Source organism: Falco punctatus (genome assembly GCF_963210335.1).
Source record: "Falco punctatus genome assembly, chromosome: 13".
NCBI classification, from domain to species: domain Eukaryota; kingdom Metazoa; phylum Chordata; class Aves; order Falconiformes; family Falconidae; genus Falco; species Falco punctatus.
Window position 1 is genome coordinate 27,624,501 of NC_137593.1, and position 14,150 is coordinate 27,638,650.

Genomic DNA, 14,150 nt, shown 5'->3' on the forward strand with positions numbered 1-14,150 from the left:
TTTCAAGAAACAAATTCAACGGTGAGGAATGCCTTCTTACAGTAAGTTTAAAAAGCACTTAACTAATGAAAAAGTGTAATTCCACAGAATTTTTTCAAAGTGCTACATCCACTGCTTTAAAAACTAATGATGTGAAATGGTTACTGATGGTTTTATGATTTTTTTTTTTTTTTTTTTTTTACCATTCCTAATCAAGCTATCCTTCATGAAGGAACACTTGCCCTTCTCCTTGTTCTCTGTGGCCAGAGAAGTCCTTGGCCTGTGAGCGCTTTGGGTGCAGCGGGCCCAGCACCCTGCTCCCGTGCAGGGATGGCTCCTTGCAAGGATCTACCCTGCGAAGGGACTTCTGCACCCAGCTGTTTTAAGTGAAACTTTCGCCAACATTATTTCTTGCAGCTCCTGCCCCCTTCCAGCAGCACTGCCGTACCTGACGTTGGCAGGAGGATGCGGAGCTCCCCGTGCTGTCTGGTTACACCTGTGCCGTGCCTGGTGGTCGGGGGGTGGTGGGGGGTGGTGGGGTGGTGGGGGGGTGAGGGCCCAGGTGCTCCAGGAGCCGCCTCCTTGCATCCACACTGAAAGACCCAAGGATTCTCCAGGCTTCTCTGGGATTTTTAATTCTTTATGATCAAGATCACAAAATTGTTGGGGTGGGCTTTTTGTGCTCTTTTGGGGTGTTCTGAGGTTATTTTATTGCAGCAAAACTGGAGCGGGGGCTGGCTGGAGCCCTGCTCTGAAGAACTGGAATCCCTCGGGTCGCCACTCACCTTCGTTAGCGTGGGGAGTCACGGCCTGCGCCTGCTTGCGGGGCTCCCAGGAGACTCGCCGGCCTGGATGCACAAAGGAAAACATCTCAGCGCCTCGAAGAGAGCGGACGCGCCCGGCGCGGAGGCGGGTGAAATCGGTGCCTTTGCTCAGCAGCGGAGTAAGTAACAACACAAGAAGCCCGACCCACTTCTCCAGCTTTGAAGCCCAGTTGCTTTGGGGCACCTGGAACTGCTCCAGAGGGATGCTCCAGCCTTGGGAAGGGTTGGAGTGGGTGCTGCTGCTCAGGGTGGGGTTAGGGTGCTTGGCCCAGTGGGTGCGTGTTTGGAGGGGTGGGTGGGAGGGAAGGGCAGCCTGGGGGGCTCGGAGGTGATGCGGTCCCTGAGTGGAAGCGTTGGTGTGGTTGTCAGCATCTCATCCTCATCTTCACCTCTCCTCCCTGTGCTCTGGGAGCCCCCGGCCCTCTCGGCGGTGCCGGCTGGCCCCGGGGTCCGGGGGGCAGAGGGAGGTGTGGGGAGCACCTGGCGTGCCCGGGGACCACGTGGTTGCAGGCGGCATAAATCTGCCCCCCGGGCTGTGCTGACAGTTAGCCAGGGCAGCCAGCAAATGCCAGGCGATGCTGAGCCCGAGCTCCCGCGCGGCTTTGGATGCTCCAGCCCTGCCGGAGGCGGGGTGGACCTTGGCCAGGGCGATCCCTCACTCTTTTTCAAAGCGTCATGGGATCACCGTCCTGCCAGGCACCAGAGACCAGCGCAAGGAACCTGGTTTTCACGGCTCGTCCCGAAGGCCAGATACCATTCGCACCTCGTGGCTGTGACAAGGATCAGGCCCATGAATGATGGGATGGCGGCGTGGCACGGGGCCGCAGCCGGTGTGCCGCGGTGGGGCTGGGGCGAGCCTTATGCAGTACAGTTTGTAAATATTGTGGCAGCACCAGCTGCTCGGTGGTGTCAGAGGCTTCATCAAGATGCTCACACGGCTGATTAAAGGGGAATTTATTAACCCCTGCGGTGCTAGAGGAGCGAAGGCTCTGCCTGTTCCTCTGGCATCTGAATTCCTTTGTAAACCTCATGGGGATTTAAATTGTGCCTAAGGCAGGGCTGCGGGGGAAGGTTTCCTATATGCATACTAAATACTCCTGCCGTTAGTTCAGGGTTCTGAATGATCAACACTGTCCTCTTGCTTGTAATGGAGGTTCTGACTTGTGCTCTGCAGCCCCGGTTGCAGACCCTCTTGAGCCTGACAGAGAAGCGAAAGAGTGTGTTGCATACTTATCTGCTTCCCAGAGTGGAGGCTTTTGTTATCTGGTGTCTGAGACCATCAGATTTATAAAAAAAACCCCAAACCCAAAGTTGTATCGTGCCGTGAAATATTGCTTGCTGACGGTCTGTGATTGCCATCCAGCCACCACTGGTTCCAGAGGGGCTTTGATCAGGGCTCTGCTGAGCATCGCGCTGGGCACAGCCGTGGCTTTTGTGTGCTGCTGTTGCTTGGCCTGTGGGAGCAAAGCTCCTGTTTGCTAGAACTAGAATCCCCTCTTTGATACCGGGAGAATTACCTGTTGTCTTGCTTTACCTTTGCCCCCCGTTTTTCTCTGCTAGGCACCACACTGGGCTTAGACTACCAGGAAAGTAAATCGGACGCTCTGATTCACCTTCACCTGGCTGCATGCAACCAGGGGTAACCTCTTCAGGTGTTCCTTCCGAACTGTTTCAGGGCAGAGGGGTGAGGAACGGGCAGGGGACCATGCAAGCCTAGCAGCCGCACGGTTCCCGGGTCGCGATCGCACCTGCCTCGCACTCAGCAGTCCCTGAGCGGGGAGATGAAGGACGGACTGGTGAGCAGATGGGCTGAAACCCCAGAGGTTTCTTGCACCCCCCAGACTCTGCTTAAGCTGCGTGAGTGCTGGGGAACTCTCTGGAAGCTCTATCTGCAACTTGAACGATTTGGGGCACTGCATCACACCCTGCCATCAGCTGGCTGTGAAACGTAAGAGCTCTGTGCACCTGAAATCTGGCCAAGCTCGACGGCAGCTTGCAGGAGAATCCCCTGCAGGTGGCTGCGCCTGGGCTCTGCAGTGCCACCGACGGGCACCGGCCACGGGGCAGAGCAGAACCGGGAGGGGACATGGCTCCAGGCCCCATTGAAGCCCCCCAAAGCGCTGGTTTTTTTCAAGCATGCTCGAGGGGCACAGCTGGGTGCTAAATGCTAAATGCAAATGGGGTTTGTGTGCTGTGGTTAGTTTATTAGTACAGTGAGAAGATGACATACCATTAAGGTCTCTCCTCTGAGATGGCTGTGATCTGCTGTTTCCATTTCCATCATCCTGCAAACCTGTAAAACAGAAACGTGAGATTGGCAGGCTGTCCTCCTGGAGCGAGGTTCTGGCACTGCCTGGAGGCCAAGCACTCCAAAACCTTTCATGTAACCTGTCATTCCAGCTAAACACAGGTGTCATCGGGATCCACCTTCCCTGCCTCAGCTGCAGCGTTTGTTGCAGCCCCTGTTGCTGGAGTACGAAATACCAGGAGGAGGAAAGTGCAATAGTCCAGGTCTAAATGGCTTTGCTAGGGCTTGCTTCTAGCTGGGTAGTGCTGGGTGCTGTGCTAGGTGAGGCATGAACACAACTTCTGCGTCAGCTTTGCCTATCCTGGTTAGCCTGGAACTGGTTGTCTGAAAAATTTGGCTTTTCCCCAAGGTTTTAGGGCAGGAATACTACATTTTCTCCTTTTACTTCTGCAGGGAGGGTCCCCTTACAGTTGCAGAGCACAGCCTTAGCTTTTTGGAAAATCCCCTGAAGCATAGGAGCTGGGCGATGGAGACTGTCCCAAACTGTAGCTATAAATGGCTCAGGGTAGTCATCCTTGGAGACAAAGCTTAGACACGCTTCAAACAAAACAGTTTTGCCCCTGTAGTCTGTTGTAGTAGGTGCTGGTCTGGGGTGAAACTGCTGAGTTCTCGCCCTGCTCCCCTCGCACAGCCAAGAGAGCCCGTGGAGGCATCTTGGGGCCACTGCGGGACAGAGCAAGGTGCAAACATAGTCCTCAGATTAGTATCTGTGCATCTGTCACCTCCTCCTGTCCCCTGGGTCGCACGCACCAGAGCCAGGCACCAAGCAACATGCAGCATGCACCGTTGCACGAGCGAGGGCTCTCCTGCACCAGGAGGACCAGCAAATGCATGCTGGGTTTCTACAAAAAAAAAGTTCCAGGTTTGGGGTTTTGCAGCATGTCTTCAAAGGAAAAGAGGAGAAAGAAGGTGGGAGGGAAGCCCAGACCCTGCTCCAAAGCTGCTGCCTCGCTCCACCATCTACCAGACAGCCGGTGCTGCACCTGCAGCCCTCCCCTCCCTCGCACCGATGGCAGGCGGGACGTTACCTGCGCCTCGGCTGCCTTCCGTCTGCCTCTCTCTCTGCCCTTTCTGCTTGCTGGCTGCCTCCTCAGGGTGGACAATAAGCAGCAAATTGATCGTTACTGCACTGGGATCTGTCTTAAAGTCCATGGTACCCATCAGAGCATGGCCAGGGCACCAGTTCTCCCGCGGAGCTGCTGCCGCTGCGAGCTGCCGTGTTTATTTTCCACCCTTGGAAAGGCGAGCGCGCTCCCCCGAGCTGGGGCTGGCCCTGCCAGCTGCACCAGAGCGCTCTGCCAAAGCCGACCCTAATGAAGAGGTTACAAGTCACCTTTGAAAGGAAATCGCAGGAGGGATCCATTTCCTAAAGCAGAGGAAGGAGCTGCGTTTTGGCCGGAGGGGGGGTCTGGTTTCAGAGTGTGCCCCCGGCTCCCCCTCCCATCTCTCTGCCCTTTTCAGATTTAAGCACTTGTCCACACTCAAATCCCCCAGCAGCACTGTTTGCTGGGGGGGATTCGCTTCCCAGTGCTGGCAGAAATCCTTAAAAGGCTTTCTTGTTTGGTCCTCTCCCCCCACAGAAACGTAAAGGATGCTTAGGAGCGTCAATAATAACAATAACCGCTGCAGGAGGGCAGTAGCTGCACGGGGAGAACAGGGCTGGAAACGGGGCACCAGTAGCCATTTGCTGTGGGGAGGATCGGTCCTTGCAGGGCTGCCCGGCGTGCAAAGGGACAGTAGGGAAGGGATCTGCAGGGTGCAAGCCAGATTGTCCCAAAGGAGCCAAAAAAACAACAACAAAAGATATCAGCCTCCCTCTGCCTCCCGTCAGCTTGCAAGCCTGGCTCTCTGGGGTGGCTGGAGACCGCTAATCAAAAAGGAAAGCTGTGCAAATCCCCAGCTTTCTAGAAACCCTCCCAGCCTACAAAACGGGGGAGAAGAAGGGTTACAGTGCGGGTTAGCAACTGGGCTCAGCTGGTCCCTGCAGCTCGGAGCAGGGGCTGGCAGGGAGACACTTTCTAATTTTACCGCTGGCCCCTGTCCTGCCTGTGCTGCCACCCCGGCGGCTTGGCTGGTGGTCCCGGGGGAGCGGTAGCACCTGTAGGCTGAAGGACTCTCCAGCAGCGTTGGGAAGGGCTGCAGGAGGCACCGGCTGGCAGAGCCGGGGGGGTTGGGGAGCTTGGCATGGGCAGGGGGCCTTTTTGTGGGTGTTCCGAGCACTTTTCGGGCAGGAGTGTGAGAGCCCTGGGTTCTCTGCCTGTGGGCCGGGGAGGTTGTTGTCCTGGGTCCGTGGGGCAGGAGCTGGTACTACTGCCCGGTGTTAGGTTACTCATGTTTGGAGACATGGGTTTTCCCCATGGATCTCTATATAAATCCTGTTCCCTCACAATCTCCTGCCCCTTTTCTGTTCCTGAGCCCCGTCCAAAGCACGGACAGCCGATACGCCCCCGTGCTTGCCTGCAAATCCAGCCCTAAGCAGCTCCTCAGCATATCCAGAAATAGCATACGTGGCTGTGGGGAGCCTTCCTCCATCCAGCTTTGCTGGTGCAGCTTGCGTGGCCCCGCACCCTCCGTGACCCCCTGGATGGTGCCCGCAGCATCCCTGCCACGAGGGGAGCGCCAGGGCTGGGACATTGCACGTGACCTCCGGTAACGCAGCGAGAGTCCCGTGCCGGGGATGGATAATGTTGCTGAGGTCCAGGCAGTGGGTTTGCTCTTTAGTTCATGCATTGGGGTGACTTTAGGTTCAGGGGTCCCTGGTTCAGCTCTGGCTGTACGGAACTAGCTGGAGGTGGTTAAAGCTGAGGCGGGGGAGGGAGGGAGGGAGGGACAGATGCACGCTGAGGCGCGCTGGGCTCTGCCAGGCAGACTTTCCAAGCCATCTGGGGCTTGCCCGTCTCTGGTTCAGGTCCCTGAGATTTATGGCTGGAGTGACTTTCTAATCACAGTTTCACCATCTGCCCGTTGGCCTTTAGCACCCCGCTCTCACCTGTCACCCAGCCCTGCCGCCCGTGCGCCCGTGAGGAGCACCCTTTCCTCCCCATCTGAGGCTCAGCCCTTGCTCCTGTGGGTCCCTTCTCCCTCCCTCCCAGGTGGGCCACTCCGATCTCCTGAACTACCCCATCGCAGCGGCTGAATCTTAATTCTGGTGTTGCCCAGGTCCTGCACCAAGCTCTGCTCCAGCCAATGCATCTTCCCACCAACCCGCTTTGCTTTGCTGCTGCCCCCCACCCACAGTGACTGCCCTGCGCGCCCTGGCCTCGCTCCTCCAGCACAGCAGCTCGCTGCTCCTCCTGGTCTGCTCTTCACCTTGCTCCTCTCCAGCTCCAGAAAGGTGATGGCCCAGTGACAGTAAGAAGGAAAAAACAGTAATCTGGCTGGGGACATTGGGAAAAGGTTTCAGTGGTGCAACCCCAGTCACCCTGCGAACATGAGCTGCGCCCGGTGCAGGCACTGGAGCAAATGTTGTGGTGGCACCAGGTGATGTTAAGCTGATGCATTTCTCCCCTGGCAGCTCTGAGCTGGAGCCTCCACAGCTGAGCACGTGGCAGTCACTGCCTCGGTTGCTGCTGGCTCTTTCCTTCCTGGCAGGCTGTAAAAATTAGTAGAGTCTTGTTTTATTTTAATGGTGAAGTGGCTGCTCCTGGCCCCGCTGCCCATAGGCAGCAGCGCTGCAGGCTGAGCACGGCTCCGCTGCCTGTCCTCCGGCAGCCCCAGCTGCCTGCAGCCAAAATGCATTTCCAGCACAGTGAAAGCATCTGCAGGAGGCTTCTGCTTTCCTAGAAAGAACGATCATCAGGGAGAAGGTAGCCGGTTTTGGAGCACTCTTTTGCATTTTCTTTTCTTCTGGGTTTCTACCCCGCCCCCTTCCCCAACAGCAGGGTGCCTTGGGAGGGGAGAGGGAAGGCTTCTGACTGTGTTTTCATGGCAGCACCGCGAGCATGAAGGCTTGAGGTGGGTGCTGCTACCCCCCCGCAACAGCGAGCCCTCCTTGCTGCAGAGGTTTATATGGCCATGCGGTGTCTCGTTGGCTTGAGAGAAGGTCACGACCAGCAACATCTGTCTGTGTGCCGGGATATTTTTGAAGCTAAAAAAATTTTACATCTTGAGGAGGGAAAGGAGAAAGCCTTTTATTGCTGTATTGATTTTCAAATAAAGGCAGCTCTTTGAATCTGCTGCAGGATTTCAAATGTTCACCTAAGTCCCAGGGAGATGAATTAATGGCCAGAGAACAAGAGAAGCTATCAGAGTGGCATGATTACATGTATTTACCACATGGCTGTCATTTCTCCAGGGGTGATCTGAGGGGGAGAGAGACTGTACAAATGTAGAACAAGAATTAGGTTATTTGAATCCCATTGGGCAGAAAGGGAAATTGCAGGCTGTGTTCCCCAAGAAAGTGTTTTAACTCTTCTGCAGGTGTTTTGCCTTTGCCGTGGTCCGTCAGGGCTCCGGCAGAAGGTGTGGTGGGAAGATGCCCTGCCTCTGCTGTGCCGGAGGGTGGCTGCTGGAGACCTTGGTCCTGCTAGGGCCACGGCTGCAGGTGCCCACATGCTTTTCTCAGACTGTTGTAGGTATGTGCACCTCGAAAAAGTGCCAGGGCTGCCCTTCTCCTCGGTGCAGAGGTGTGGGGCATGCCCTCCTGACCTGCTCTAGCTGTCCAGCCTGGGGGAGATGGCTTACACACCAGTGATACAGGGTCTTCTACGCTGTCTGAAGAGGAAGCCTGGCTGTGTAACTTGAGCGGAGGCAGCACCAATGTCATTTACAGAAAGATGAATCCCAGCCCCTTTAATTTAGTTTGGAGCTAAGATGCCCTTGATGACACCTTTGGTAATTGGCTAATGCTCATTGCTTTAAAACTTTGTCTGTGGTTTGATGCTTACTGGTTCCAGCGTTATGACCAATAGCATCCCTGTTTCTCCCATCTGGGCCACCCATGAAGGCATTAGCAGTAGTCACCTCCAAGCGGCAGAGCCTTTGTGCAGTTGTTGTTCCCTGTTGCTACTGCTCTTCCTCTGTGTCCTTGTAAGCTCTACTTGTACACCCTTTAAAATGGGGGACAGGGCTGGACACGCTGCTCCATGTGCAGGCATAGCAACGATTTCTGTCTTGTTCTCCGGCCCTTCCTGTCCCAGCACTGGCTTTGCTTTGCTCGCCCGCCACCGAGCAGGTATTTTCACAGAACTATCCACAAAGACTCCCAAGATCTGCCTCCTGACTCAGAATAGCTCATTTAGAGCCCATTATTGTGTGCATATATATTTGGAGTTTGTGGTTTTTTTTTTTTAATGGTTTTCTTTTTTTTTTTTCCCTAGGCATTGCTTTGTATTTGTAGACATGGAATCTCAGCTGCCATTTGCTCTCTCAATTGCAAGTAAACTTTGGAGCACCAGGATGTGTTCCTGTTGTATAACACACTACAATTGCACTCGGATGAGTTTTAATCTGCTCTTTTGGCCTGCCTGTCCTTTCTTCCTCCCTCAAACAGAGCTGCAAGACGCTGCACTTATTCTCCTCCCAGCGGCTTCCAAACCGCAGATTGCTCAGATGCTCTGTTCATTTTGCAGCTTCTGCTGCGTCAGCAGCTGTGCTTTATGATTTAAGACGGCAGCAGAACTTTCCACTGAACTATAAACCCGTGTATTCAGTTTCCTGGTATCCACACAACTGGGAAGCTAATTGATGGCTGGGATAGTGCTGTGAGAAGAGGTCAAGGATGTATTTAGGTTGCAGGGAGACAATGAGGGTTGGTGCAGAACTGTCGCAGCACTCCCCAAACTACCAGCTGCAACAAGGTCTTTTACCATCTCATACCAACATACTCTTCGTGCCAGTCCCTCTGCTGCCTCCTCCTCGTCTCTCCTCATCCCAGGCGTGCGTTCTCTCTCTTCTCTCTGCTTCTTCCTCCTCCCTCTTCCTTGGCTGCCCAACCTCTTACCAGAACCAGCCACAGCTGCACCTTGTCTATATCAGCTGCCCCGCCGCCCCTGAAGCCAGCCCACAGCTGTATATTATCAATGCTAATTAACCCAGCTTCATTCCTCTACACAGAACTAATCTGAATGCCACAACCCCCAGGAAGAGACAGGGCGGGGGCGATGCTTTGAAGCCGTAGTCTACCTGCCTTGGGGAAGTAGCTGTCCCCGGGTGGGAGAGCCTCTGGTGGGAGGTAATGCATCTCGCCTGGGGTTGCTGGTCCACCAAAGCCAAGCCTGGCTGGCCCTTGGCTAGTGATACAGTGCAGCGCTTGCTCCGCTGGGGAGCGTGTGGACACCCATGCCCTGGCTGCCCACGCAGAGGTGCTGGAAGTAGCTGTGTGATGAATGCGGAGCTGTGGCTTAGGGAATGAGAGTGTCACATGTCCGCTCAGAGAGGGAACTGCAAATATTTCTGCAGATTTCTGCTACTTTCCCTTTTTTCAGTGAAAAACAACATTGCCGTGGTGATTGCTGCTCTCTGTTCCTTGAAGAGCAAGCTTCCAGCAACTGAAGATTCAGCAGATGTTTTTCTAAGACTTTTAAAAAAGAAAAATCCCAACACTGATGCCCTGTGGCAGGGACCTGCCGGAGTGCTCTTGTGCCCTCGGCCACTCTGGGTGGCTGTGGCAGGGTGCTCCTTCCCTGGCGTGGTGGCAGCTGGGTGCCGCGCTGCCCGCAGCGCCGGTGGCCGAAGGCTGGGCTGCCCCTGCCCCAGCGCAGGGCTGCTGCAGGAGGGAGCGGGGCTGCGGGCAGGGCATCTGCCATCAAAAGCTGCCAGGGCTGGGGAGCCGTGCTGCCCTGGCCGTCCGAGCACGGACCTGCTGACCTTCAGCACGCTGCTTGGCTTGCGTTCTGTCACTGGCCTTTCTAGATGAGGAGAGCAGTTCTGGCCGAGCTGCATGCGGTCATTAAAGCATTAATCCTTTTATAATCTTCAAATAGCTTGTCCTTTGAAGGCAGTGAGGGCAGGTGCAATGGACCCCCTGCCCCGGACCTTGCTGGGGGGCCAGTGAGCTCTCCTGGCTTCTGCTGGTCACTGGAAGAGGTTTTGTCTTCTCCCAACCGCTGCCAGACCAGCTCTCAAAGTGGCTTGTTCAGCTTTTCCAGGGACAGGCTGCACTAGCCTTTGGATACCCTGCAGAGGGTTTAGGGATGGTTTGTTAAGGTGTCCCGGTAACCTGAATGATGCATTAGCCATGCCCCGGGGCGACGTGCTTTATCGTTAACCACTTACCATAAAATTGCCCTCAGACAGGCTCAGCTAACGTATGATGTGCAATGCATCTGAGATGGGTAGTATAGTTACAAATGTTTTAAGAGACACAGGTGAAGAAACGAGGGGGGCGGGCAGAAAACCTGCTGTGCCTACTTACACCAGTATTACATGTGAAGGGGATTGGGGTCTCATCTCTCAGCCCCTTGAGCAGACTGGCTTTTTCAACATACCCCTGCTCTGAAATTCTGGGTCTCATACTCTGCGACTCCAGCAGATTGTATAGCTGTTCTTTCTGAGTCCTCCAGAATACCCGGGAAGGTTTATTTTTTCCCCTGGAAGGCTATTTCTGGTTTATTCAGGAGGGAGCCTTGCCCCTTCTAATTAAATAAGCAGCATGTCTCTTCCTGGGAGATGCAGAAGGTACTTTGCTAGACCAAGCATCGTCTTTTGCATTTTATCAACATCCCTGTGCTGCAGTGATGAGCAAAGCTCTTCTTCTGGTTGACCCAGTAGACGAATGAGTTATCTCCTCTGCCCAGTCAACCTGGTATTTTCTAATACAATGACAAATGCAAATGGAAAGCAAGCTTGGAAAAAATACGTGCAGCTCAGTATGAGCAGTGGTGTTTGAGGGAAAGCAGATGTGCTAGTAATCAACCCTTCGGAAGTGACAAGGACCCTGGGGGGACTGAACCCCCAATCTTCCTTCCTGAGACACTGTAAGAGCGGGGTGGTTGTTCCTTGGGAGCTTTGGCTGCAGGTGGGCCTGCTCCCTGGTTGTGTTTACCTGGAGCTAGAGTTAAAGGACCTGGGGACAAGGTCAGGAAACAGTTCTCACTGGCGTTATTTCTTCTTAACCCAAGGATGCTGTGGAAGAAGCTGGAGGCTGTACACGGTGGTCACAGACGCCTGAGCTATTGGATGAGCTGACAGCACCACGACGACAACAGAAGCAAGTACATTGATGACTTAGAGAAGCTATTGAGGAAAATCTCTCTTGTCTTTGAGATGGTCTATGCGTATTTGTTGCTGGTGGGACATACCAGTGTCAGGGGGAAGGGCTGAACAGTTTGAATTTGCTGTGAGACCTCTGTTTGGAGGAATAACCCTGGAGTTTCAGTGGGTACCTCTCGGAATGACATCTACCAAAATGTGGTTTCAGGTGCCGTCAAATGAAGAATCTGGTGCTTGTCAGGATGGAATGAGGTGTGACAATGCTAATAGGAGATGGATAAACCTAATTCAGGGTGAGTCAGACCTGGTTTTGCTATATAGGGGTCCCTGGACCAGGAGTGCTGCTGGCTCCGCGTGTTCCGAGGGCCAGGGGTGACATGAAGGAGGTCTGCTATGTCCCTCACAACACACGGAGCTGGCTGGCGGGGGGAGTGTGTCCATAGGGAGGCAGAACTATTTCTTCCACATGTAAACTCATATTTTTTTGGCCAAGAACCAGAAGGTATGTGCTGCCTGGAGCTGCCCCTTCCTTGCATCACACTGTGGGTGCCGATGCTATTCATGGCCAAGGGGCAAACGTGTGGGTTTGCTCTGTCAAGCAGGCGCTGACGGCATCCTCCTTTACTGCAGCTCCTGCCTCCTTGAGGGCCGCACCTTCTCTCAGGCTGCCTGTGCCACTGCCATTCCCACCCAAAATGCCAACATCAGAGCCTGTAGTGGTGTCCTCTTCCCTGCCTGCCCCTGTGGGGGTAGCTGGGCTGCTTGCCAGGGGCAGGGGCAGTTTTGCTGTAGCACGCAACACCTGCCAAGTGCGGGCTGCCTGCGCTTGCTGCCGCTCACCCTGGCTGCGGGACAAAGCCAAAACACCAAATCGTTTTCACGCTGGCCCAACCTGCACACTGTGCCAGGTATTTTGCTACCAGCTTGGAGGAACTGGTTGGTGGGTTCCCCAGGTTGAAGCCCCCAGGCATCTGGCGTGCTGCTTCCCCAGCCGCCTGGTAGTGCCTCGGGGGGAACCAGACACCTCTTGGTTCCCGTCGCCCTTCCAAAATGCAGAAGATGAACCTGACAGCCTGCTGCTCCAACACAGACACTGTGCCCGGCTGGAATGAGCATCCTGGGGTTGCCATGGAGATGCCTGATGGGCATCTCTAACTTTTCAGAGACCTGGCAGGATGCCGGGGCATCCTAAGCAATATCAGCAGCGCTGAAATAGATCCCTTCTGCTCCAGGAGACCAAAAAGTAGTTGGGAAAGGCTTCTCTACTTGGGAGGGAATGAGCTCACCTGTGGAGCTGGGCTGTCTGTCTTGTCCAGTCGCTGCTCCCACCTCCACGTGAGCTGTTGGAAACAGCAAAAATTGTTATTAGACTCCTTCCTCGAGCAGCTGACCAAAAATCACATTAAGCTTTTCGTTCTGCTTGCATAGTTTCAGGAAGCTGAGTGCTGAACGGCACGACGCTGTGGGTCTGGTGAGATGCACAATGCTTTGTTTGGGGAAGGAAAAAATTGTTTTGATAAAGAAATGGGAAAAAAAGAGGAGGGGAGCACAGTCAGTGGCACAGCACGTGGGCCTGAGTATTGCAGCCAGAGCCAAAGGGTTAAAACAACCCAAGAAGCCTAAGGGGGGTCCCTCAGGATAGCTCCCAAGCAGGCTCAAGTAATGAATTTTCACTTCTGTACTTTCATTATCATTGTTCTTAGCTGGAGATTTACCATTTGTCCCCCTTAGCTCTGCGGCACATTATTCGTGTCATTGAGACAGTTGCAAGGACAGTGCTGTTCACTCAGCTTCCCTACTGGAAATGCGATGGACTCAATTCCTGCGGGCTCCTGCTAAGCCTGAGCTTCAGGCAGGGGTGGAAAAGTGTGCACGGACTGTTACCCCAGGAATGATGCTCCACTTTGCCTTCTCTCTCCTGCCAGCTCCTTCAGATTGCCCAGAGAAGTCCCACATTACCATAGTGCTGAAACAGCCACTGTGCTCAGCGCAGCCTGTAATTTGGTTCTTTCGAAGATGAGCTGGTGACTACCAGCCGCCCTCCCTTCCCTGTTAATCCAGCCCAGCACACATATGAAGATTAAAGGCAAAAGCAGATGTGCTTATGTTTGGTGTAGGCAAACTGGGTGGGAAGGAGTATCAGTTGCTGCATTGCTAGCAAGGTTAGTATTTATTTATTTTTTTTCCTTTCCAGAAATATTTTGTTATGTCATACATAATATCGACATACTCCTAGAGAGGTGAAAGAAGATCAAATTCATAAGTGAGCTGCAACACTGTCAACACTGTACTGGAACACAAGTAGCAAAGCTTTGTGGTATCATAGCACCATTTTCAAATCAAATACTTTTTTAAATCATTCATGCTATTTATTAGTTCCCTGGAAATCAGTGTCACCACTGTGAGTTTGTGTGTCACATCCTGATACAACATCACTTGGATTGTATCCCTCCTGGCTGGTAAGAGCAGAAAGCTATTTTATCTTTCTCAAGATGCCCAGAAAGTGGAAAAGCAGAAGAGGTAAGGCAGTGCCTTCCGTGAACCCCAATGTGCTATACTTCAGCTTGTATTTTTAATACCAGCGCCACCACCTAATGTGCTGCTAGAGCAGGTCCCACAGCTGACTTACTGAGGTCGTCAGCTTTGTCTTCATCTTCGCTTCCACAGCTCCGGCAGAGCCTGCAAGGATAACATGACTGTCAGTTCACAGCAACTGAGCTGCCCCCCTGGAAGTGAGTAGTTCTCTGTTGCATCTGTGTTGTGCTTCTTTCACACCATTTATCTCAAAGGGGAGCCACTGGTGACGCACGTGGGGCAGCATCTTCTGCCTTCTCCCTGCCCCGCGGCTCGGGGCTGCGTTTGGCGCCATGCCTTGCTCTCCTGATTTG

The 14,150-nt window shown here is 53.9% G+C and overlaps 1 protein-coding gene and 1 long non-coding RNA gene across 2 annotated transcripts in view; one reads left to right on the top strand and one right to left on the bottom strand.

The window, feature by feature from the left end:
- Positions 1-14,150, bottom strand: part of KY (kyphoscoliosis peptidase) — a 46,533-nt gene that overhangs the window by 16,872 nt on the left and 15,511 nt on the right. The window contains exons 2-5 of the mRNA XM_080409767.1: positions 13,892-13,941; positions 12,549-12,602; positions 3,034-3,096; positions 765-827 (exon numbers count right to left, since the gene is read on the bottom strand). Coding sequence (XP_080265893.1) covers positions 765-827; positions 3,034-3,096; positions 12,549-12,602; positions 13,892-13,941 — 230 coding nt within the window. The remainder of the gene's footprint in view (positions 1-764; positions 828-3,033; positions 3,097-12,548; positions 12,603-13,891; positions 13,942-14,150) is intronic.
- On the top strand, positions 7,604-11,315 carry LOC308072675. Its single transcript, XR_013931736.1, has 2 exons — positions 7,604-7,685; positions 8,430-11,315. It is a non-coding gene; the product is annotated as an uncharacterized lncRNA (long non-coding RNA).